We start from the raw sequence: 26,716 nt of genomic DNA, 5'->3' as shown, positions 1-26,716 counted from the left end.
GCGTAATAAGAGCCGGTGTTAAAAGGGCCGGCGTAAAAAGGGCAAAAATTTTGCAATTTTTACCTAAACGCAGCGTTAATTTTTGAACATTTCTTCTCAATTTAAAGGATTTTAGGCATGAAATTTTTAAGGATGAAAACTATCCATTTTTTTACTCTATATCCAAAACTTCACGAAATTCAATGATTTTCAATAGAACTTTTGACAGTTTAATACTGAAAAATGACATTTTAATGTAAATTTTAGTTAATACTTACTGTTTTGAAGCCTGAAGAGCGATTTTCACAAGTTTTGGCGTTATTTACGGCCCTAATTGGCGTAAGCCCAAAATTAGGCTGTGGCGGAAAAAGAGCCGGCGTAAAAGGAGCCGTAAAAAGGGCCGATAAGGTATGTGATAAGACTGAAAAACCAAAGCAAACTTCAAAATCCGTAAATGTAAAAAAATACTTTAAAGCACTGAAAACGCTATATTACCGTAAGCCGAGTGTCTTAGCTTTGTGAATACAGGCTTAGCTCACTAGGCTAGGTGCGGAGAACGCGGCAGATTATAATGATCGGTTTTCTCATCTTCAAAGTCGTTTGAAGGGCACCCATTTCATTCTTTTAAGTCTTTTAAGTGTAGGAAATTTTTCAAAAAGTGTCTTCTTAAGTCTCATTTTGTCAACTTTTTTTCCAAGGGTCAACTTTTTGCTTAAATTCTATGCAAATTTTATGCTTACATCAGCATTTTTGAGAAAATTTTTGACAAAAAAATTACACTTGACAGATGCGTTTCGAAGAGTACTATCGATTAGAAATATAGTTTATAGGGGTTTCCAGGGCTAGATTTTGAGTGAAAGTCAACTCTCTCTAATCCGAACTTCAATTATTTGAGTCTTTCTGTAATTCGAACTATTACATTCCCCTCAGCTAGGGAGTAGTGTAAATTAGTCCCCATAACTCGAACTTTCTCTAATTTGAATAGAATTTTTGGTCTCTTGAAGATCGAATTAGAAAGAGTCAACTGTATTTGAGTTTGAAATTCTGCTGATTCGGCAGAAAAGGGCCAAGAACGCCGAAAGACGTCTCTAAACTTCAACTCAATTATTCCTCGCAAATTTATCCGCACACCATTTCAATTTTGGGCTTAGAAAGGTTCGTCCACCCCCTTTATGAATTCTAAATGGAACAATTTAAATTCAATTACTGGGTTGCTTAAACAGAAATAGAGAGAAGCAAAATGAAATTCGAAAAAAAAAATATTTAATTTATGCGAATGATAACTTAGCAAAACTACTGGAAACACACGGGAACTAATTGAGAATTATGTAAACAAAAATTATTCCTCAACATAGTAAATATTATATGGAAAATAATTTATCTTTCTAATCAGCATTTACTAACAATGATTAATTTTGATTGTACAAACTGTGCAAAAAGATTTTCGGTTTATAGAAAGATCAGAACAATCTGGCACAGTACGAATTACGCGCTTTTTTTAATAAGAACATCCAAATTTTTGAAACCTTCGGATGTTCTTAACTTTTTAAGTTTAGCCTTAAAATGTTCTTTAAAACATGTTTTTATTTTCACCATTTTTTGTGTATTTTGGCCATTTTTTTTTGGGCTAAAGAAAAAGGGTGTTCTAGTATCCGCAAAGCCTTAAAATGTTAATTTGTTGAATTTAATTTTGGCCATCGAAGCGTTAAGTTCTTATATAGTTTTTGTTCTTATAAAAAACACGCGAAATCTAAATCATGTGCGTAGAATATTTGTAGTATAAAATAAGGGAGAAAATAATTAAATATTTTTTGAATTAAATATTTCAGCAGTAAAAATTCCATGGACAGATAGAGTTGATAATTGGAGTGGGTAGCACAGTAATCTATGATTTCTTAGACAGTCTTTCGGTTAGGCTATTTATGAATTAAACGAGACATTGCAATGAGATGGAGTTTTTATAAGATACTTTAATCATTGGTCATTTGAAGTAATAAAAATGACGCGTTCTTTAGAAAAAGTAAGAAAATTGTTTTATTACTGGTTAACGACCAACCAAATCAAATAAGAGCTTGTAAAAACTCCATCTCGCCTCGGACATTGGATCGGTAATTTTACGGGCATTTTCAGTTTATGACGTCATCAAAACAGAAAAAACACGATATCTCGAGATAGGAAAAGGGTTTGGAGATGGTTAACCCCTCTTTGGATAGTAAGATTTATTGAGAATACAATGAGAGGGGTTATGAGGCTTCAGGACGACTATTGGTTGAAATTTTGAGTATTTAGAGTCCAATGGCGTCTTTTTTATCAATTTTGCTCGATTTATAATCGTATCTTTATAGCAATTTCTTACAATCCATTTTTGGAGTTTGTTAATTTTATGTGTGTCCCAAAAAAAATTGGACAAATTTTTGTATAAAGTAAAATCCTGATACATTATTCCAAACTTTATGACTTGTTTATTGGGAGTTTCTAAACATCGACTAGACGATCCTATCGTCTACACAAGACCACTAAAAAAGGGAATAGTTTAGGAGAGGCGTGATAAATTCGGGTGGACTAAGCAGTGGCGGAGATGTTTACAGTGTTCCAAAACTCTACCGCCACTTTTTTCCCGTAAACGGCCCTGACGCCCTAACTCTTTCTCGCATTTACTTTAAACGGACGATAGCATCGTCTAAACATCGACCAGAAATGGCGACCACGACCAGCGACCACGACCGGCGACAAGATAAATTTGGAAAATCGAGTTTATCTGCTCTCTCCACCGTAGAGAATGTTTAAATCAAGTCCTCAGAATACTAAAAAAGTGACCTTTGAAGTAACCAGTCATTTTCTTGACAAAGTGACACTATTTGACAAAAATATTGACAGGGTCATTAACATCATTATGATGTTTGTAAGCTTTGTTACACCAAATATTTTAATTATGCTGAATGAGATGCCTTTAGTATGAATAGATCTTGTCAGTAGGAAAAAATTGGGAAGGCCAGTTTTAGAGATATGAATCTAATCAATTATTCTATTGTCTTTATGCTAACAAAATGACTAATTTTGACACTGAGAAATAACAATTTGATGATGAAATACAAAGCTTCTCAAACCCTTTTCAAAAGATCTTGTGCCACTATATATTTTGATGCTGATAATACAAAAGGATAGAAATTGACACCATAATCAAGGGTCGAAATGGTTGTTTTACGCATTGGGCACGTGGCTTCAAATAGATGAGACAGCGGGTGAGCTTACTCTTCAATATGGTCAAATGATAAGGAGAGACACTCTACGTTGGAGAAAGGGAAAAAACTCGATAACCCAAATTTATCTGGTCGCTGGTCGTGGTCGCCGGTCGCGGTCGCCATTTCTGGTCGACGTTTAGAAACTCCCTTGTTTATTTAATATTTCAATCTCCAAAACCTATTCAATCATCTCGAAAATTGAATATCTACTTATTGAATGGAAAATTGTAATAAATAACTTTTATTATTCTAAGCACAGTTTACATTATGAGTTTTAAGGATTTGTTTTTATATGAAAATTGACCATCTTTAGGACACACTGTATACATAGTAACCGTCATTTTGTTGAATATGTATTTCCGTTGGATATTGCTGGTCTTGAGAATGTTCACCTTGTGTTGTTCTCATAAAATTCATATCCAAGGTGAGAATAACGATTGATTTTTACAATCTGAAGTCTTTCTTAACTTAGATTTAGTTCTACTTCTTTTACATGGCACTAAAATAAACGGACCGTTCTGTAAAATACCAGCCATTTTCACATGTTCTTAGATGGTCAATATCTATCACTGGTGTAAAATTCAATTCAAAAGACCCAGTATTTCCTGAGTTATATTGGGGGTCGATGTGTAAGTCTGCAAAGTATCTTAAGTGGATTAATTTTCGCGAGGATTATATTTTGGTACCAACTTTAATTTTTTCCCTTACCAGCCTCCAAGAACAAATTTCAGTCAAATCGGGCAATTACGCGAGTTTAGCCAAATTTATATTCTGGTCTGTAAAATACCAACCAGACAGGTTGCGGAACCAAAATTTGGTTCCGAGAAAACGGGGTAAATTTAAACAAGAAAAAATACTACTACTTACTCACGTTTGTTGAACCCATTTTGTCTTGTATTGATTGTTATCGTCATCAAATCGTTTGCATAATTTTACACAGCTAGAGATAAAAAGATAATCTACCTTATCGGGGAAAGAAATGTCGGGGGAAAGTGACGAAAATTTTGAGGGGGTGACGAAATTTCCCCCCTACAAACTTTTCCCGAAATTTTATCACCCGACCAAAACCTTTACCCGATTTTTTCATCCCCGACCAAAACTTTTACCCGATTTTTTAAACCCCAACCAAAATTAAAATCTGAATTTTTTGCACCTTTATTAACCAAAATTAGTGCTTTAAACGTCGAATTACAATATCAATTTCCGAGCTAGTGAAGGAAACTATTTCATTTGGACAATTTAGTTGGGTGAAAATGACTAAATTGTAAATTTCGTCGGGGAAAAGTGACGAATTTGAAATTTTGGTCGGGGGAAAGTGACGAAAATGATTCTAGGTGACGAAATTTTTCCCCGACGAAAAAAAAACCCGACTAAATAAAACTCTGATATTTTTTTACCCTATAAGGAATATACACTCTGTTTTTATAGGAACAATTTTATAAGAGCAATGAGGCTCAAATCGCCAAAAAGAACAATTTAACAACAATTTTTTATTTTATTTTATTATTTTATTAAAGGATTTACAGTACAGGCACACTATAGGGCCTCTAAACCGGTCTATCTACATAATGATTACAAAAGTGATCTTGAATCGTAACGTAACGGGTGCTTTATCCATGCCTGAGTCAGTTCTTCTTTAAATGCTTTGATTGACTTAGCATTAACAACATTTTTTGGGAGCTGGTTCCACGCCGGTATGCATCGATAATAAAATGATTTTGTTTGCACACCCTTTAATCCATCATCTGAGAAATTAGGGATCAATTCGTAATCATGTTTACGATGGGGACGAGTTCGGCGAGAAAACTTTTTGACGATGGTATTTTTGTCATAGAAGTGAAGGTGTTTGTATATTTGAACCATGTCGCCAAATTGTCTCCTAAATTCAAGAGATGGTAAGTCCAGTTTTCGCAGGCGCTGCTCGTATGTTAAATTTCGTAGACGACGTACCATTCTTGTTGCACGCCTTTGAACCCCTTCAAGTAGGTTGACGTGCTTATGCAATCTAGGTGACCATACAGATTGAGCATATTCCAGATGAGGTCGAACAAAGGTGTGTAAAGTGTCCTGGGACATAATTCCTTGAAGCCTCTTCTGATCACACCGAGAATTGAGTTTGCTTTCTTGACCTGTTTCGATATGTGCTCTTCAAAGGTAATATCGGAGTCGATCAGCACACCTAGATCCTTTTCAAGGGAAACGTGTTCAAGTTGGTTTCCATCTAACGAGTATGGGTGTGCATAGATGATGTTCTCGAATTTCCCGAGAGTTAGTACATGGCATTTATCTGGATGGAATTTTAAAAGCCATTTTCTCGACCAATTTTCCAGTTCATTGACGTCCTGTTGGATTGTCAAAGAATCCTCGAATGAGTTGATCTCTTTGACTATCTTCATATCATCGGCAAATAGGAAAATAGATGAGATGACGTTGTCCGGGAGGTCATTGATATAGATAACAAAAAGAAGTGGTCCAAGGTCCAATACCACTTACAACGGAGTTTGTACTTAATCGAGCTTCATCGACCTTTACGAGTTGCTTTCTGTCTGTCAAGAAAGACTCTATCCATCGTAGACAGTTTACCTGATATTCCATATCCTTCAAGTTTCTTCAGCAAGCGACGGTAGGGAACAGTATCGAAGGCTTTAGCAAAATCGAAATATATCGTATCAACTACTTTACCATTAGCAATGCTTTCGCAGCACTTATCCAAGTAGTTCAGGAGTTGAGTAACTGTTGATCGGTGACTGATGGAGCCGTATTGTTTATTTGACAATAGTTTTTGATCTTGTAGATGATTCATGATATGCCTCCTAAGAAATGATTCCATCAATTTACAAACAACTGATGTCAGGCTGACTGGTCTATAGTTTATTGCTAGATTTTGAGCACCCTTGTTCTTGTAAATTGGTGAAACGTAAGCCATCTTCCATTCTTTCGGTATGATTCCACGCGACAAGGTTTTATTCATTATGATCGCCAAAGGCTCGGCTACGTGGTCGACCAATTCTACCAACATTTTGGGATGAATTTCATCTGGACCAAAGGATTTGTTGGTGTCAATCAGTTTTATCTGTTTCTTCATCATCTCCTCGGTGACGAGTAGATCACTAATCTTCTTATCTGTTCGTGCAGGGAAATCTGGTAATTCACCCTCTGGCTCATCAGTAAAGACACTACAAAACTGCTTTTGCAAGATGTTTGCCTTCTCGTGGTCGTCATGTTTAAGAGACGATTTATCGTCAGGGTTCTGAAGAAGTGGCGAAACTCCAATTGTTGATTTGAGTTTACTTCTTACGTGAGACCAAAAGATCTTGGGTTTCTCTTTGGATTTGTCACAGATACTCTTCTCATATGCCCGATGTGCCTTCACCAGCATTCGATTTACTCTATTCCTTGCGAGTACATAGTTGGCGCGTTGATGATCTCGGTAGAGAGGTGAAGATCTTAACCACCTTCTATTCAGCAATTTCTTTCTCTTGATTTCATCTCGCAGGTCCTTTTTGATAGGGATTTTGCCTTTATTCTTCCAAAAGCTGTTACCTACTTCTTTCAGTGGTACAAACCTATTTCTGAGGTCGAGTATAGCTTCTTTGAAAGTTTCCCAAAGATCATCCACTGATGTTTCCACGGATGCTTTCTTGTAACTTTGTTTCCAGTCTCTTAAGCAAATTTGAACGCTAACGAGCTATGATCACTTTTACCAAGTGGACTTAAGTAATCTAGATTCACTATTTGATTTCCTTCCCCTGCTGAGCCTTACTCAATATCAAACAATTTAGGGGTCAAAGTAGCACCCTTTCACCCTATAAATAAGAACACGATAAGAACAATTTGAGACTCAAAGTGTCAAAAGAAATAAGAACAGTCGAGCCTCAACAAAAAATATTCTTGTTGTTATAAAAAAAGTGTACGATTTCTTTATCTAGATTTGGTCGATCATGATGGATTTCAGTATTACTTTTCACTTTATACTGAAACATGGTACAGTGCAAAGGATTTTTGTCGAAAATTTGATGGTTTTCTTGCCAGTATCCATAAGAAAGAAGAAAGTATATTCATCACACAAGAATTAATCAAAAGGTATTAATTCATTACTCCTCTTTCCAATAACCTATCAATCTTTAGTGGCGCGGTCGGCGTCGCGATCAGCTTTTACGGAAACTAGTAATGAGCTTACAAGAAAAAATTTTCGACAACGGTATCAAAAGCCAAAATGGTGTAAGGTATGTGCAACCTATAAGGGTCCCATGCATTTGAGTATTACGTCAAATACTTTTTTGCATCAAGACGTCTTTTTTTAAGTTGGTGAATCTCGCAAGGAAAATGGAGGAAAAAATCGATGAAAATGACCAAGAATTGCCGCTTGAAAATGAGGTTTGCACCCCAACAAAATGCATTATTAGAGAAGAAACGACACCAAAAGACACTCTGACCTGCAGGAAGTACCACCGAGATGTTCATTATAACTGTTCCCAGCTACCAATCTACCAAATACATATTTGCTTAACGTTTAAATCTCGAAGTTTCCAATGTCAAAGTTGCGTTTAGATCTCACCAGAGCTGATGGAACGAGTTGAAACATGCAAAAACACCAAAATCGAAGGACTTCAAAAGGAAATTAAAGCATGTGAAAACGTCATGAAAGTACAAAATGAAGAAATCTCCCAACTGAGATCAAAAGACGTTAACGTTATTACAAAAGAAATCAAAGAAAGCATCGAAGCAAAGATGAGCATACTCGAGAAGAAGATAGAAACAAAGATCGAGAACATCATAATCGAAAAGAAGCACGAGCTGAAAGAGGTTAGTTATGCTGAAGCTGTATCCAAACATATGAATCAACAATCGAATAAGGTGGAGAAAATAACTCGAAGTAAAACAGTCGGCAAACAACAATCCACAGCGTGCAACCTAATTTTCCATGGAATCAAAGAACATTTGGAGGATCCCGAGAATACAACGAAAATTTACGACGAGAAATTTATCAAGCACAGAATCCTTGGATTACAACGGGTATCAAGGACATAAAAATTGTAAACACACAGAGGATTGGAGTATTCACGGAAGAGAGAGAGGAGGAAGGGAGGTATCGACCAATCAAGGTAGTGTTTGAAAATGAAGAAGACAAGAACAAAGTCTTGAGAACCATCACGACATACAAAGGCCATCCTTCACCCTATAGAGCAACAGAAGACCTCACGATTTTGGAACGATTGACAATCAAAGAATTTTGCAAGAGAGCACGCGAGCTCAATGCTCAAATGAAAGACAAAACTATTCAATTTAAAGTCAGGAGAAGCCCCAGAACAAAACTATACCTAAAGAAAATTATAACAACAAGCATTTGTAAAAAAGATAGGTTCTTAGAGGCCCACGGCGCGCCTTGAACCTCAATCCTTTAATAAATAAATAAATAAATTTTCACACCCCGGAAAGTAATTTGTTTTTTTCATCTATTTTCGTTTTTTGAAAAGTGTTTGTGAGATGGGGGAGACGACGAAAGAAGTGTTTCTATTTATAAATCATACTTCATCACAGAGGTCTCCGTACGGCAATTTTTTTATCAAACAGACAATGCGCACAGAGTGTACTACGAAGCTTTAAACGCGAGACACACCCTGGTACAGAGTACTACATTACTTGTATGTATAATGTTAAAAAAATCTAACAGTTTTCAAAAACACCCTTTTTGTCTTTTTAATTTTTCAGAAAAATTGGAACCGCCTTTATTGGAGGTACTGACGAACCGCATGAAGGGAAATGGGTGTGGTTAGATGGCACACCTTGGTCTTTTGAGGCCTGGGCCGGAATAGAACCAAACAATAACAAAGGAGCTGAACATTGTCTTGCAGTAACTAACAGACATGAAATATATAATTGGGATGATATACTATGCAATCAAAATGGATATTTCATCTGCAAATTCAAAGATTTTAAAGGTACAACTAAAATGGAGCTACATGTTTTTTTTATGATAACAAACTATATAAGAACATAAGGCGTCGATGGCCTAAATATTAAGAACAAGTTAAGAACATTATAAAGCTTTATATTCTAATACACTCAGTCTCTTTGAAATCGCACAAAAATACTTACTTTGGTGAAATACACTCTTCTCGAGATGTATAAATTTATTGTTGTCCTCGTTTTCAAACAGATTTCATTGCTATAAAATTACATATTCACAATGATAGTTGTGTTGTTTACACCTCATGAGACATTTTGAATTTCAAGTACTTTTGTTTTAGAGTTAATGTTTGCCTTTTGGGAATTTAAATTGGTTTAAATGTATAATTTTATAGCAATGAAATCTGTTTGAAAACGAGGACAACAATAAATTTATGCATCTCGAGAAGAGTGTATTAAGAACATTTTAAAACCCTTCTTAGGATTAAAACTCAAAATGTTAAGAACCGGAGGCTTCAAAGATTTCGTTTTGACCTGCTCATATAGTTTCGTGTTTGTTTTTATTTTGTAGGTGATATTCATGTCAGTTAGGAACAGCTGCAGCTTGCTAGAGATTTGGTTTAAGATTCCTAAGTAGATTAATCCGAATCTGTGTATACAATAAACTCTCTCTAATTCGAATCTCTCTGTAGTTCGAACTAAAATTTTGGTCCCCTTAGATTGTAGTTTAAATTGCCCTCTGCAATTCGAATCTTTCTCTAATCCGAATAAATTTTTTGGTCCCTTGAAGATCGAATAAGAGAAAGTCGACGTTATATATACCTTAAAGGAAGAAATTTTGGCGGAAAGAAAATTTGGCCAAAATTTCTTCCTTTAAGGTAGTTTTGGATATCCGATATCCTCAACAGGGGGGGGGGCACGGAATATATCTGGAAAAGCCCATTTTAGTTGAAGACTATGGAAGAGTATCACATTTATGTTTTTATATTTCAGGTGATGGTTATATCATGGAAAGCCAATTACACCAACGGCTCTCTTACCCAATACAAATGAACGGCTGGAATAAAACGTTTGGTAAAATACCGTTAGTTGAATGTTATGATAAATGTTTCGAAGATCGATGCAAAATGCTTTACCATACAACCTTAAAGAAATGCACGATTTTTGAAAAGAAGTTTTTGGACAACGAGTTGTTGGAATCACCTTACAAGGAAAATGATCCCGAAGAGATTGTTTTTATCTATTGGCTGAAGCCCTGAACTCACCGAGAGACCCTAAACTCACCAAGAGGCCCTTGACTCGCCAAGAGGCTCTGAATTCAACAATATTATCGATCAATTACATTTGGGTGCAGTTCCAACAAAGAAAACGCTTGGTCTAAGCGATAGGAGTAAATCACTCAAAAAATTCTCTTACGCCGTTCCAAAAAAGTTAAGAAAAAGTCATCAAAAAAGTCAATAAAAAGTAAAAAAAAGTCTGGAAAAGTTCCATCCATCTCTTGAGTCAGTGGTTGGGTGGAGGGATATAGGGCGGTAATCGTTTTTGAGCCTTGTTGGGCGGATTATTAAAGTGCTTGAGGCAGTTGGTATCTTTTTTGAGTAGTTTACATAGGAAGGATTTCATTAAATGATGACGTGAAGTTTGGATCCAATGAAAGGGTCTCCTGCTGAAAGGTCGGGTGGAAAAAGTACGTTCTACGGCAAATCATTTTTGTGACTTTGTTTATAATATTTTTATTTAGTCGCATAAAGTTTTTATTTTAAGCATTATTTAAGGTCATTTTGTAAGTGCACGCTTTTTTTGTAATGATATAAGTACTCTCCAAAAATATTTATAATGAAATTTATGATAGTTGAAGTAGTGAAAATTATTGTATCAATACTGACAGTTTCATGTCTTTTCAAACAATCTGAAACAATCTTCACTTGAAAATAAAATTTCCGTTGCTCTTACAAAAAATAACATTGCGGGGTATTCGTCAAAAAATTTATTCAAAAATATTTCTTTAAAAATTTTATTCAAAAATATTTCTTTAAAGATTTTATTTAAAAATTATTATTTATTTAAAAAAATTTATTTATAAAGAATTAGGAATGGTCAAAAAGTATTAAAAACTTATTTAATTTCTTCTGCATAGTTTAGATAGTAATTTGGATAAATTGAAGAACTGAGAAAAACTAAACTTTTTTTGATCATAAAAAAAATAAATTAACACTGCTTCAAAGCTAAAGCAAATGTATCTGTCCAGAACAGTTACAGGGATAATAAGATGGTTTGATATTTTCGATTGCAGATTCACCTTATGGTTCTGGGCAAAACCTCAATTTTTTTTGTTTGACTATTTTTTTAATTGAGATGATCAAGTTTTGAAAGAGTTAGGAAATATATTTTCTAAAAGTAAACTTCATTATTATATGTCAGAGTTCAAAAAATTTCATAGTTGAATTAAACTAAAACTTTGCCCAAAAAAACAATTTAAGAGCACTATTTACCCAAAATATCTCAATGGTCCGCTATTTACCCAAAATATGTCACTGGTCCATCGTTTACCCAAAATATGTCACTGGTCCACTGGTCACTATCCAAATAAGCCTATATCTAGGCGTATGCCAAAAACTCTTGAACCTTTCCGAGCTTGATTTAAGGAGACTGATTGTTTGTAATTTTTATCTCTAAGTAATTTGGGCCAACACGCGGTGGCTTAGAATTGACTCAGAGGTTTTATTGTCCGTATACTTATACAAATGCTTCGTGGAAAGGCCAAAAGAGTTCGAAAATTTGATGTTTAAAAATAGATTTTATAGTGGCGTTGAAGGTTTAATCGGAAAGAAATGGATGAATCAAGCTTTAGCAAATAACAGTAATAATTATCTTTTTTGTTTAACAGAAATCAAAAGAACAATGAAAAGTACAAACTGGGTTACCTATTTACATAAACTTATCCTTCTTAAGAACACACATCAGGAGGATCACGACACAATTTTGACAAATAAAAGCTCTCGATTTGTATGTTAGACATAACTGGATTTGATAGACGGGGAGCTTTATACAAATTTAGTGTACGATTCGGTTGCACTTCTTATTTATGTTACAATAAAATTTGTTTTGTGCTTTGCTGATTTTGCAAGAAAGTGGAAGGCCATGCTCCCGGTCCTGAATAGTCAACATCATCCTTGCTTTTGTTCAATGAAAGAAATTAAAACATGGTTTGGGCCGACGGACGAAGAAAATGGTCTCTAATTGTATTGCAGCGAAAGTCTATTATGAAAAGGTTTAGTATCAGGCCATAGGACCTATGGTATAATTTTTCACGATCACGCTGAACGGTAAATTTTATGCCATCACGCCTCAACCTCGATCCCATGACCATTAGCTTTTTTATATTGATAGACGCTAATGGACGTTTCTCGCTTCCATCAGATTACACGATCACGCCACGACTCTATTTAACGCCATCACGCCGAATTCTTTGAATTTTCACGCTGTCACGCTGTAAAAAACCCTTGATCATGCCACGCCAATCGCGGGGGGGGGAGGGGCTTCTCTGAACACTAATTTAAATGCAAGTAGGCGAGAGAAAAAAAGATTCTCTCAGAGCTTCACTAGCTTCTGTATCGGTGTCATCTTATATCCAGTCACATTTTCAGCATCCTGTTAAGGATGATGAATATTTTTGGTGTAGTCGAGTTGACAGGCTTTATATTTTACGATTCTGTCAATATCTATGTCAATATACAACATCATTTTGTCAAATTACGCTACTTTTGTCACAGTTCATATCAGATCTTAGTTAAACGCTTACGTACCATTTCCGATACATTTTAGATTATTCATTGAAACAGATTTGATTATAGTCATTTTTCATGTCTCGATTATTCAATTCCGAATAAAAGAAGTTCAGTGAAAAAAATGAAACACCTGAATAATCTAGTTAAAGTAAATGGTAGAAGGAGCCTAGGCAAAACAAGATTAGCGTACGTATTAAAGAAACCGCCTCCGGCGGTCTAAAATTAGAATCATAAAAGACTAATCTTGAATTTTGTAATTTTCAAAGATTTTCTCACACCTTTTTATTTTCACCTAAGGAAATCATATGGGATTTGTTTGATTAATTTAGATAAAGTAATTATCTCTATAATTGTGGAAGTAAATTTCAAACACTAACAAACATGTCCTTTTTTAGAGGTGTTGATTAAACAAAATTCGTTAAAGAAGTGATCAATAATTATCACTTGATTGATTGATGTTTGAAACTTCAGGAGTGCCGCGCGCTGAGCCGTCCAATGTTCAAACCTTTTGATCTTGGGTATATAATGGACCAGTGAGACAATTTGGGTAAATAGTGGACCAGTGACATATTTTGGGTAAATAGTGGACCAGTGAGATATTTTGGGTAAATAGTGGACCAGTGAGACAATTTGGGTAAATAGTGGACCAGTGACATATTTTGGGTAAATAGTGGACCAGTGAGATATTTTGGGTAAATAGTGGACCAGTGAGACATTTTGGGTAAATAGTGGACCATGATAGTGGACATGACCAGTGAGATATTTTGGGTAAATAGTGGACCATTGAGATATTTTGGGTAAATAGTGGACCAGTGAGACATTTTGGGTAAATAGTGGACCAGTGAGACTTTTTAGGTAAATAATGGACCAGTGAGACATTTTGGGTAAATAGTGGACCAGTGAGATATTTTGGGTAAATAGTGGACCAGTGAGATATTTTGGGTAAATAGTGGACCAGTGAGATATTTTGGGTAAATAGTGGACCAGTGAGATATTTTTGGCAAATAGTGGACCAGTGAGATATTTTTTTAGTGGACCATGGAGATATTTTGGGTAAATAGTGGACCAGTCGAGGATTTGGGGTAAATAGTGGACCAGTCGGGGATTTGGGGCAGATAGTGGACCAGTCGGGGATTTGGGGCAGATAGTGGACCAGTCGAGGATTTGGGGCAAATAGTGGACTAGTCGAGGATTTGGGGCAAATAGTGGACCAGTCAAGGATTTGGTGCAAATAGTGGACCAGTGGTAGTCTCTGGTCTGTAAAAAAAAATTTGGTCAAAATAAGTTATTTGGATTACAAATGGACCAGTGAAACCCACTGGTCCACAATTTAACCAATGATACCGTCAACTGCATATGATCCCTTAATTTCGCAATTTTTTAAGTCAAATTTCGCGAAATTAAATCCACGCGAAAAATTTTCAAAAAAGGCCGAAAATCGAAAATACTTATTTGATACACTTAGTTACTATTTTTGTCACTAGTTTTGTTACTATTTTTGGTATGTTTACACCCAATACGTTGTGTTTCAAGCGAAATCAGTCAATATCTTGCTTTATCCCCACTTTTTGAAAATGCCCAATTTAGCGAATCGCGAAATTTAATACACGCAAAAATTTCCAAAAACTGGCAATCGCGAAATTTTGTAACCCGCGAAATTTAATACCAATAAGGTACCCTGACATTGTTATCGGGAAAGGAGATAAGCGTTCTCGTGAAAGAATTTACCAAGTCATGTAATCAAATTAGTTTCAGTTTTCAAATCTATCAATTTTTAATTATTATCATAATAAAAAAATCTAATAATTATTAAATATTATCAAATAATGTTTACATTATAATTGAATGATATTTTCATTAAAGGTGTAGATCTTTACATACTGATTGCTACATTTTTTAATTAAAAATAGTCAAAATTTTCCAATATTTTTAAATGATACAAATGATACGATGTGAATTTAGCTCAAAATAGGAAAGATTTTTCTTACAGACTTTTATTTAGCCAGCAATCTAATTTCGATCTCAATTTTGATAATCAGTTGAAATAAAAATATATCTTAAAATGATTTTCTTTTGAGTTTTGGAGACTACTAAGACTTAAGTCACTTCAAAACAACATTAGTGAGTTTATGTATGCGTGTTTTTCTGCGACGGAGACGGTTAGCTTCTGATTTGACTAAATCCTGATCAACTAAGGACGACGATAAATCAGCACTTTTACCGTCCTCGATTTTGCGGGTCAGTGCAAATACATGAACCCGCTATTATCATTTCTAGAGCTGTCTAGAGAGGGTTAAGACGGGACTGAAACCATCTAACTGATGTCTGACTCATAGTTAACTTGCGAGAATAATTGACAGCAATCCGAAAGCTTCCTTTTCTTCAGCTGTAAATTTTTTGGACTAACTTTCTTTTCAATTATAATTGGGCAAATAAAGGCTTGGAAATTAAGAAATTAAGTCCAAATTGAGTCCAAAATTATCATTTTATTGACATTGAATTATACCTTGGAAAGGCTAAACATTCTCATTCCCGGTTAAACATTCCTGGCAAATTTCCGGGGTCTATCAGCCAACCGGTACACCGGCAAAAAAGATACGGCCTCGGACTTATCGCCTAGCAGGTAGAATATACTTTTTTTTACCTACCCAGAGTCTCGGTCTTTTTCTGTTGGAAACTTGCAATCCAGGGTGGCACTGGGCGAAATCATAGATTTCTAATGTAGGAAATATATAGGAAATCTAACATTTTCTATATATTTCATACGTTTTGAAAGACCATATTTCCTACGAAATGTAAAGATGGAGAATTCCTATTCAGACATTTCCTGACACATGGAATTATCATATTTACTAACTTTACATATAATGAAATTTCAAGTTTAGAAGTTTTCAACAAGGGAAATATTACATTTACTAACTTTCCATGGAATGTAATGTCAAGTTTAGAACATTTCCCAAAGGAAAATTTTCATAATTATTATCTTTACACAAGGATGAAACATAAAGTTTAAAAGATTTCCAAATTGCAAATGTTAAGTTTCGATGTATCAAAATAGAGCTAAAAAGGAAGGAAGACACAGGTTACTTTTTAGTTTACATTTCATTTTACTGATCTATTACATCTTTATTATTTTATTATTATTATACAGTATACAAGTTCACAGGCCCGAGGTGGGCCTCTACGAACCGGTTTGATTACAATTCTAATTTGTTAAATATCTAAGTTTGTGTCTTTTCCACGCTTCATTAAGGTTTTGTTTAAACAAGTGAATGGAGGTCGACTCGACGACAAATCGTGGCAATGCATTCCATGTAGGGATTGTTCTATAGTAGAATGACTTTGTTTGCGCTCCTCGAAGACCATCAGCAGCAAAGTTTGGAACGAATTCGTGATCGTGAAATCTGGCTGGACGAGTTCTTTTAACTAGCTTGTCCCGAGTTGTTTTTGGATCATAAAAATGGATATGCTTATACATTTGGACCATATCGCAGAAAAGTCTTCTAAACTCAAGAGATGGAAGCTTGAGTCTTTGTAAACGCTCCTCATAGTGGAGATTACGATACTGCGGAATCAGTCTTGTTGCCCGTCTTTGGACCCCTTCAATCAGATTAACGCTGCGGCGTAATTTCGGCTGCCATACTGATTGTGCATATTCTAGATGCGGTCTGACAAAGGTCGTATACAATGTGCAAAATGCCGAAGGACTCAGGTCACTGAAGCTTCTTTGGATGACTCCTAAGATAGAATTTGCTTTATTGACTTGTCTAGAGATATGTTCCTCAAAAGATAATTCAGAGTCAATCAAGATGCCTAGGTCTTTTTCTTCAAAAACATGTTCAAGTTCGTTACCTCCAAGTTGGTATCTGTGTGCATGCTTAATATTAGCAAATTTACCTATAGTCAAGACATGGCATTTGTCAGGATGAAACTTTAGTAACCAATCTCGGGACCACTTTTCCAATTCACAGATATCTTTTTGAACAACTAGAGAGTCTCTAATAGAATTGATTATTTTCACTATCTTCGTATCGTCGGCAAAGAGAAATGCATCGGAGACTACCTTTTCTGGCAAATCGTTTATGTAGATAACAAAGAGCAGAGGCCCAAGTACGCTTCCTTGAGGAATTCCACTTATGACATGGTCAGTAGTTGATTTAGCTGAGTTAACCTTGACTAGTTGCTTGCGGTCTGATAGAGATTAGAAGAACTAAAAATTCATATTAAATAAGATAAAGTAAATTTAATATTTAGATAACATAAATTACAAGGTAAAAAAATACAGAAAAATACAAATGCTTTGTATACAATGTATGAGGGCAAAAACTTAAGAGTATTAGTCAAATAAGTTAAACTTTGGTCAAACTTTCTTTATTAAAATTCCAAGATCAGTATCCTATTTCAAGCAACTTTTAGCTCTTGAAACAAACACTCAAAACATCAAAGAAATCAGTAACCGTCACTTGCCAAATAACTCGATTTCAGGATCATAAGTCAATCAGCTTTCTTCAAAGATCGTGTCAGTTCATGGTGTTCTCTGAAGAAAAATTGAAAATCGATAATAATATGGTCAAACTATCAAAAGTAAAAATATGAATCTTATCACGAAATTAACCCAAGGGCTCTGACCTTGACGGTCAACGGGGAAGTACCACTGGAGACTGAAAAGTTGATCCTATCAGATGTGAACTTTTGGCAAAATTGGAACCCTGTCAGAATAAAAAATTAAAAGATCTCTCATTTTCACCCTGGAATGGCAAAAATTAATAAAAGTAGCCGAAAAACTTTCAAATTTTCTCATTTCCACCCTGAAAAGTGTCCAAAATAATCAAAACATTCGACCCTATAAGAAACTCATCTTGAAAATTGGAAAATTTTGCACCCTGTTAGATATAGTATAAAAAAGGGACCCTGCCCAGCAAAACGTCCCCATACCCAATTTTGACTAAGTGCCCCCCCCCCTCCGGGAAATTTTATTTTATCTCTAGTTTCGAGAGAAAAGGTTACCTTGTAAAGCAAATGGACTAAGAATTGTTGAAAAAAATTAATTTAATTCTGTGATAAATACCTTTCTCGTTTTGTCTGTCAGATCATGTGGTGTAGGCTATCTGGATTTTTCCTTTATGGTGCAGAGAGTTGTACAGTTTCAGTGATTGATTAAGTCATTTAACCTGCGTAAAAAGAAACAAAACTGATGTATATTGCTCCATCATTCATTCACAAACAAAGATAATCATTTTAATCATATCTCAGAATAGTCAAAAATTGAGAAGAAAGCTTTGCCAAAATCATTTCATTGCTCAAAAAAAATTGAAATACCTACATATATAACAAATTATCTAGCTTATAGTTCTTTTAAAAAAAGTAGAATACAAATAAGCAGATAATTTCCTTACTTACCCTTGATTTACTTGACGAGAAATGGTTTCGTGGAGTTTATGTTATGATATACAGCATCACGTCACGACCTGTAGTGTAGAAAGACAAAAGAGTCAAACATTTTGACAACAATAACAAATGAACAGCAAAGGAAAACAACATTTACAAAAAAGTAAAAAAAAAGTAGAAAATATACCCCTGATCTGGGTGAATGACATGACAAATCGCAAAGGCAAATTAAAGAAACAAAATGCAAAAAGATGCAAAAAAATCCTTAAATGAGTGTTGTCTGATCGACCCTTAGTTTAGGATATATAGAAATAGCAAAAACTAGATATAAATCGGTGAAGTAATACTTACACATCATGATTTTGTGGTTGAATTAAGTTTCTCCTTTCCATTTTTCTTACACCAGACTCCAGATCAGCTTATCACTTCCACCACTCCAACTTTTTAACACTCAAATCAAAGAAACCACAAAATTGAAAACTTGTTTTGAATGTTTTGATTTCGTAAAGCGAATCTGGCATCTGGTCAGGGGGTTACATTATTAAATTTTGCTTAAGATACTCTCAAAAATATAACATAGACACCATACAATTAGGCGTTCTTCGAATTAAAATTATTCGAGTGAATTCAAAACTAAACTGGAGTAATCTTCTAAAACATATTTACATTGTAAATACTGATATCATACGAATCATATTGGTTTTCTATTGACCCCCGGTTTAAGATCTATGCCGCCATTTTAGATTGGCGCTCTCATATTTCAAAAATTGTAAATTTAGTGAAATTCATATTTCAAGAGATTTTAACGACATGAAAATTTCATATTTTCAAAATATTGAAATATAGTAAAGATCATCTTTCAAATAGATGGAAATCCTTGAATTATCATATTTTTTCAATATATTTCAGATATTTACACGTTCGAAAGGTGGACTTTCAAAGTCCGCTTGAAATTCATTGAAATACTGTTTTTTATATACAGTTTTACTATATTTACAATTTGGGAAATCTATGATTTCGCCCAGTGGGGGGGGGTACTTAGGCAAGAATTGGTGCTGGGTATGTGCGGACGGTAAGGGTAAGTTTTTTCACCTTTCAAAGTCTCTCTAAGGGTCGGAAAATTCACGAAATTTTTTTATTTAGAGTGAAAAAATTGTAAAAAATTCTCTCTAAGGGTAGAGAATTTTTCAAAAGTCAAAGTAAATTTTTCAAAAAATTCTTTCTAAGTGTCACAAAAATCATTTTCTCTAAGGGTCGGTTTTTGGAGGCCCCATCCCCACATATACCCCTCATCTGCCAAGCCCCGCCAGGCTTCCAATAGGAAATTTTAGCCAGGAATTAAAAAATTAAACCATCCTACGGTACCTCTTAGAGAATTTATTGACAATGGATTTACATGATTATTATTGGTTATTATTGGTCACGTGTTTAATTCCCACGGTAGCAATCGGAGATGTAAGAATTGTTTTTCTTGTTATGTATGTTTTTATCAATGCTTCAATTCTAACACATAATATACCGTTGAAAAGATAATTCAGAAAACTACAATACCTTAAGTGGATAAATTTTGGCGGGGATTAAATTTGGCGAATTTGGCGAATTGTGCCAAAATTCGCAAAATTAAATCCTCGCTAAAATTTCCAAATTCGGCAATTCTCCAACTTAAATCCCCGCCAAATTTAACAAAAAGAGAATTATGTGAAAAATCACAACTTTTATATTTTTGAGTAATTTTTACCCATTTCAGTGTCACAAAATTTCCAATTCGCCAAATGGTTAAATCCCCGCCAAAAATCCTATTTTGGCCAATCGCCAAATTAAATCCACGCCAAAATTTATCCAGTTAAGGTATCTTGTCGTTAACCTGATAAAAGAAAAAAATCATCTTAACCCCTAGTAATTTTAGAATAACTTTAACTCATCGAAAATTAAATCAGATCCCTGGAAAAGTTGAAAAACTTTCCTTAAATCACTTAGAAATGTTCGTCTACCCTCTTGTATGGATGAAAACTAATATGACCCATTACGCGTCCGTTGTTGATATTTTGACCCTAAGTTAAGCATATCTATACCGGTAAAATGTGTTCCTGGAATGAAAAGAAAGAAAGCTACAATAATTAACTTGGGTTAAGAGCACGAAATTTCACAATAAAAAATTATTTTATTTTTCTGTTTAGGATGAAATACCTGCTGGTACAATAGGAACACTTCCCCGCTTCAACAGCGGAACAAAAGGTAGTTTTTCACTACAGTATACAATCATGGTCGTAATATTTGAGAAAAAAGGGAAATCCACCGGGGTGTTTTGAAACCACAATCGATTTGTAAGTGCTCTAAAGTAGGTTTGAAGGGTAAAGTTTTAACTCTGAGTTTTAACACTAGACTTAAGACTTACGACCTTAGGATCTCAGGATCCAAAAGTTCAAAAATAGTCCAATAAGGCTCAGAATATAGCCTGGAAGTCTGCCAACCCCTCCCAAATTGAAATATTCGATTAAGTTAAAGAGACTTAAAGTTAAAATCGACTTTCTCGCCAGAACTTTAAATCTTGAAAAACGTTAAAATAACCGGAATTCTCATTCTATTTCGACCATGATTGTAGTCTCCATAATTCGAGACCTCTACAACTCGAATGTCATCTTAACTCAAGCAAGTTTAATGGTCCCTACGGTTAAGGCCATAGAAACCATACTCCTTAACTTGAACAAATTTTTAAAAGTTAAGGAATCTGACTACAGTCAAAAAATTTGTTTAGGGATTTGAAGATAAAACCTTTGTTTTGGGTTCCTTGGTACTTTTAACCAAAAATTGCTTTTACAAGTTGTTTGGAAATTTATTCTATCGAGAGTAAATAAGAATTTAACTACAAAAATGACGTTATGTACTTTAAAATAACGTTAATCAAATGTTATATTACACTCTTATACAAAAAATGTTAAGCTTCAATGAGCAATTAACGTTTTTCTTTCGAGTTTTTTTTCAATTATCCGCAAAAAAATGAACTAATTGAATATTCGGAAACATTTTCTAAATTGATGTATCAAAAGTTATGATGACTCTTTTTGAACGAAAAATTGGGATGAAGAATTGGTCAAAGACTGCTGATTTTCAAGATTTTGAGACGAAGAAGCTTTAACAAAAATTTTCCGAAAATCTTTTTTTAGTTCGGTTAACGACACACCTTCTAACGCAAAAATCTTTTCGAAATGTTTTTTCTTCGCCGAAAATAAGGTCTTCAAAGTTGAAATACTGATCTTCGCAAAAGTCTTCATTTTCTTCTTCATCAAAGTTTTTCATTGTGATTCTTAAATTTTCAGACTAAAGGATGGTTGGTCTAACAGAAAATGTATAACATACCACAGCTTTGTTTGCTACATCAAGTAGAAATTTATATTTTGTACGTGGCAAATATTAAAAACTCACTATGGTCGGAGCCCTTAAAGAGACTCCAATATGCAAAAAATAGCGTAACAAAGTCACGCATCACGCCTTTTCCTTCCCCAGGTTCCAGAAAAGGCACTTATCCGTACCATTCACTTGCCTAGATAGCCCTTTCCGATAAAAGGCAAATCTTTTTGGACGGTGAGATTACTACCTTGAGGGAAATAATTTTCGCGGTAACTGATTTTCACGGGAACTAATTTTCGCGTTTTTTGGGTGTCAATCGCAAAAATTAGTTTCGCAAAAATTAGTCTCATACCCTTGCAACGCGAAAATTAGTTCCACAAAAATTAGTTAAAGTCTGTGTCAATATAAATTGCAGCGGAGACAAAAAAGGCTGTAACTTTTATAAGATAGAATTCAAATTAGAAAACGGTTTTGTGCTCGTTTAAAAGATAATCCAGAGTGGAATATTATCAAAAAAGAAAAAACTTTAAAAAATAGAAAAATGAAAATGAAAATGAAGAAGAAAAAAATCAACTACTTATAAAGATCCTATGATCTTCATTTTTATTTCAGAGATTCTTCAATCTTAGAAGGTCATAAATGGGAAAAAAATTCAAAAAATATCTATTCAGTCAAAAAATACAGCTTAAAACTTTGCCTTGGTCGACTTAAAAATAGACTTTTTTTTGTTGCTTTTTGGTGGATCTTTTTCACATGTACGTAAAATTTTACTTAAGACCTTGAAGAGTGTTTTAATCTGAAAAAGCTAATTAAAATTCAGAAAACGCGTGTCAAACTAAAAATCAAAAACATTCAAACAGAGCGAGAAATCATTTTCACCAACTTAACGCAACAAGGACAAAAGTTGAAAACCAACAAAACAAAACAGCGACAAACCTTAAAACCAACAACAATAACAAAATAAAAACAAAGGCCTTATGTAGAGTTTGCTTACGTTCAAAAAGTTTTGAACGGAAGGAAAAGTATAAAATACTTGAACGGAAGGAAAAGTCACTGGGACAAAAACTGTACGTAAGGGCGGGGAAATTCCCAAAAGACAACCTTAAGAACGATTTTCTGTAAGGTCTAAAGTAAGATTTTACGTACATGTGAAAAAAGCTTTAGTGATAAACTTTCGACTATATCTTTTGATTGAAAATTTTTTTTTAATTTTTTTGACATTGCTGATGTTCAAAGATCAAAGAGTCACTCGTGTGGAAATGATGATTATTGCACAATTTGTCTTTACAACAAGCACAAAACTGCTATCTAATTCGAATTTTATATCAAAAGTTAGTCTTTTTTGTCTCCGCTGCAAATTATATTAAGAGAGACTTTACCACAGTAATTAGTTCCTCTAAGGTACTTTACTTATTTATACCTTTAAGATCACCACTTCATGGACAGCAACTTGATACAGTACAAACATTACCCTATCCAAACCATTGGTTGGAATATAACATTCGATAGAGGAGCATATACCCTCATGCAATGTTATGATGATTGTTTTGCCAAAGGCTGTCGCATGTTTTATCATACACATTTAAACAAATGCTGGGTGTTTGAATTCAAGATTCACCCATCAACGCCCGAGCATATTGAAGAATTACCGCGACAAGAAATTGTAGAAGCAGGGGAGAGTGTTTTTATCTACGTTAAACGTTATTTGTAAAGTTTATAAAACACAGCTTTTTTCAGTAAAATTTTACTTTAGTGTCTTAGGGGAATTCCCCCGACATTTTGTAGAGTTTTTGTTGACGTGACTTTTCCTTCCGTTCAAAACTTTTTGAGTCTCGTTTTGAGTAACAGAGAGGGGTCAAATAATCCCGGCTTTTTTGGGGGTGTTTTCGTTAGAAAAAGGATTTACGCATGGCAAGAATTGAAAGACTGGGCTGAGTATGAATTTCAGTGGAAAGAATTAAGACGGCTCACTTTTCGACATGCCTATATTGTGAAATTAAGTCGGCAAAAAGTTGGCTGTTTAAAGTACATATATTGCCCTATTTCCCCCCTATTTTGACAATGCAATGAATTCTTTGAATCTTTGAATCTTTCTCGAACAAAGACTTTATAGGTTTTGTTTTTAAATAAGAGTGATATCGTTTGCATACTCATCAATTTCAATTTACAAGCTTTTTCACATTGAATTTACACGGATGTGGAGCAAGATTGGTCAGAAAGAGGAAATAAAAACATTTTTTTATTATATCAGCACAATATAACAATAAGGAGACACCATCCTTATATAAAATGTGTCTGGTATGAAACGGAACCTTTAACTGCCAACTATTTATTTGCCCGCTCTAAAGGCCTGTCTCCACTTACGCGCGCTGCCGGGGGGGGGGGGGGGCACTGGGTTTGCGGACTGACGGTATGTGCGGGCCAAAAATTGGCTTTTAAAATTGCACCCTTACAGTGCAGCAAAAATCAGTGAAAATCATACCCTTAGAGTGCATTTTCCCCAAAATTTTCGATCCTTTTCGTGCAAAAGATGGTCAAAATTCTAGCATTTTTGGTCAAAATATCTAGATTTTTCAAAAATTTTCTGAAATTTCTACCCTTACAGTGCATCTCTAGTTTTTCCGACCCTTACAGCGCATTTTAAACATATTGGAAAAGGTACCCTTAGGACCCGCACATACCCGTCGGTCTTTTTGCCCAGCTGCCCCCCCCGGGGCGCGCTGCGATCGCACCTTTTGGCTTCAATCCTTTTTGCTTGGAAAAAAGACTACGTCATAAAAATGTAGCGCGTGCTTGAAAAAAAAGTTGAACACATTTCAACTTTTTTCCACCGTTACCTCAGATCGCACCAATGGAGTTGCTTCGATAGCGTGGAAGCTTTGCTCGAAGAAGTGCGATCGAAGCGCGCGCAAGTGGAGACCGGCCTTGATAGCTAACTTTTTTTTCAATATATCATCAATATATATTATTTTAATATTTGAAAAAACTAATTAAGCAATTCCAACCGAATCCCCTTTTTAGGCACTTTTTAGCCCAAATTTACCCATCACTGGTGAAAATTTCAAGACTAAAACTCCAAAAGCTCCTGAGTTCCGTACTTTACAGCCCTGTAAATCAAGTTTTTTTTGCGTAGTTACTCTCGGGTACCTAATAATAGCCGTCCCCCCCGCTAATTAATTTTTCGAAAATTTTCCACCCAGGACATTCTTATTCCAGCCCCCCCCCCCGCTTATTAATTTTTGGGAAAATGTTTTTGAAAGTTCCCTCTTTTGTCAGCTTTCGTCCTAATTCTGCTGTATTAGCCTCCGTTTCAAAAATTTTCAACCCAGGACATTTTTATTCCAACCCCCCCCCGCTTATTAAGTTTCGAGAGTTTTTCCAATCCCCCCGCTTATTCCAATCCCTCCCGGCTATTTACCCGAGAGTGCGTTAAGTTGACTAATCCTAAATCTAAATCCGTTTTAGGGAAAGCAAAGGCGGGAAAATATACATGCCCGGAATTTACAGTTAAGAACAGACTAAGAACATTAAGTCTTCACAGACTCGGAAACACCCTTTCTTAAAGGCTATAAAAATAACAAAACAAAATGGTAAAAATAAGAATATTTTTAGGCTTAAAACTCAAAAAGTTTAGTCAAAAATTTTGGAGGTTCTTTTAAAAAACGTATCCTTTCGGTGACTCTTATCTCCGAAAAGAAAAATCAGATAAGAAATATGAATCAATGTTTGAATCTTTCTTCTGACACTACATATCACGTCAATACTTTGTTGCATTTGGTATTCTAAAATCCGATTTGATGATGATTAAGCTGAAGAGAATTTACGTTATAACCGTCTGGCTAGACGTTGTTATCGTCCGTTACAGTGATAGTAAAAGGCGGGAAAATATGGCGGTATACGGAAAAAATCGGCGGGAGAGTTTCGAAGAAACGACTGGCAATTCTAATTGAGACAGATTCATAATTTTGTTACCCGTTTTGTTATCAATAGAATCTTGATACATGAAATTATGCGGTAAAATACATCAACAGACAAATCGAATTATAAAATACCATAAGTTGCGTATTATGATATGACGTAAAATGATGCGTCATGTATAATACGACTGTGTACTATAAAAAGTTTGTACTTTCAACCAGGAAGTACTTGGTCGGAAGTTCATGTTTTTTTGACAGTAAGTTCTCTGATTTGGTTGGAGTTTCTTTTAGAGATCCAACATTGGAGATTTTTTTGTTGTGGTGGATGGTGATTACAGTTTACAGTTTACGGGACCGTAGTGCAGTGGTAGAGCATCCGGCTATATTGTGCAAGATCGTTGGTTTAATCCCCTTGGTTTAATCCATGGCTGGGTCATACCAAAGACTTCGTACTTAGTACACAAATGGTATTTTATGCTTCTCAGCTTGATGCTCAGAAATTAAGGGTATGTGGAGAAATCCAGGGAGAAAGAGTGGCCCCTCCCTTTACCTTCGGGTAGATAGCTATCGAAAGAGGAGCCTTCGAGTGGCCTCCGACTACGGCCTCCGACTTACTGATTTACAGTTTACATCATTTTTCCTTTTAGAGAAAGGTAAGAAAGTTCAAGATAATATATCATTGTAAATCACTGTTCATTGTAAATTGTTATGAAAATGAAAAAAAACATTTATGAAGACTCCCCTTTTAAGTTAGTCTTTAAGGGTCCACATTTGCCTTTGAAACAAAATGTTTTCCTGGGAACAAAATACATTGTACAGCCCTATCTGGCCCTATAGCTAACCTTAAAAGATTCATGTAATGCAAACTAGAGGAACTATAATAAGCTATAAAAAGATGACGCTGCCATATCAACACCTTAGACTAAAAGGATATTTTCCCTATTTATAGCTACAGATCATCCTAAAATTAGATTTATAGTTTTTTTAAGATTTATGCAGAATCAATTCATCCTTTTTTGTGTACAGTACTCTATAATTCTATACTATGGTAATTCTCGGTAAGAAACTAATCTATAATATTTAAAGATGCTTGAATACCTCGTGAGACACTCCATTGCAAAGGGTTGGACCCATTGAAGTCCAG

The 26,716-nt window shown here is 34.9% G+C and overlaps 1 protein-coding gene and 2 long non-coding RNA genes across 3 annotated transcripts in view; 1 reads left to right on the top strand and 2 right to left on the bottom strand.

The window, feature by feature from the left end:
- Positions 1 to 26,716, bottom strand: part of LOC136806299 (uncharacterized) — a 58,640-nt gene that overhangs the window by 8,525 nt on the left and 23,399 nt on the right. Inside the window, exon 2 of the long non-coding RNA XR_010846550.1 lies at positions 4,089 to 4,161. This is a non-coding gene — a long non-coding RNA (uncharacterized lncRNA). The remainder of the gene's footprint in view (positions 1 to 4,088; positions 4,162 to 26,716) is intronic.
- LOC136806309 (uncharacterized) lies at positions 17,221 to 18,387 on the bottom strand. Its single transcript, XR_010846553.1, has 3 exons — positions 18,320 to 18,387; positions 17,988 to 18,090; positions 17,221 to 17,456 (listed from the first exon to the last, which is right to left on the bottom strand). It is a non-coding gene; the product is annotated as an uncharacterized lncRNA (long non-coding RNA).
- On the top strand, positions 19,678 to 23,412 carry LOC136806308 (uncharacterized). Its single transcript, XM_067062862.1, has 3 exons — positions 19,678 to 19,762; positions 20,485 to 20,542; positions 23,083 to 23,412. Exons 1-3 carry the CDS (start codon positions 19,694 to 19,696, stop codon positions 23,364 to 23,366), a joined length of 411 nt encoding a protein of 136 aa, XP_066918963.1. The 5' UTR covers positions 19,678 to 19,693; the 3' UTR covers positions 23,367 to 23,412.

Source organism: Clytia hemisphaerica, unplaced genomic scaffold, assembly GCF_902728285.1.
Source record: "Clytia hemisphaerica strain Z4C2 unplaced genomic scaffold, Clytia hemisphaerica genome assembly, whole genome shotgun sequence".
Lineage (NCBI taxonomy): Eukaryota > Metazoa > Cnidaria > Hydrozoa > Leptothecata > Clytiidae > Clytia > Clytia hemisphaerica.
This window is presented reverse-complemented; position numbering and strand designations above follow the sequence as displayed.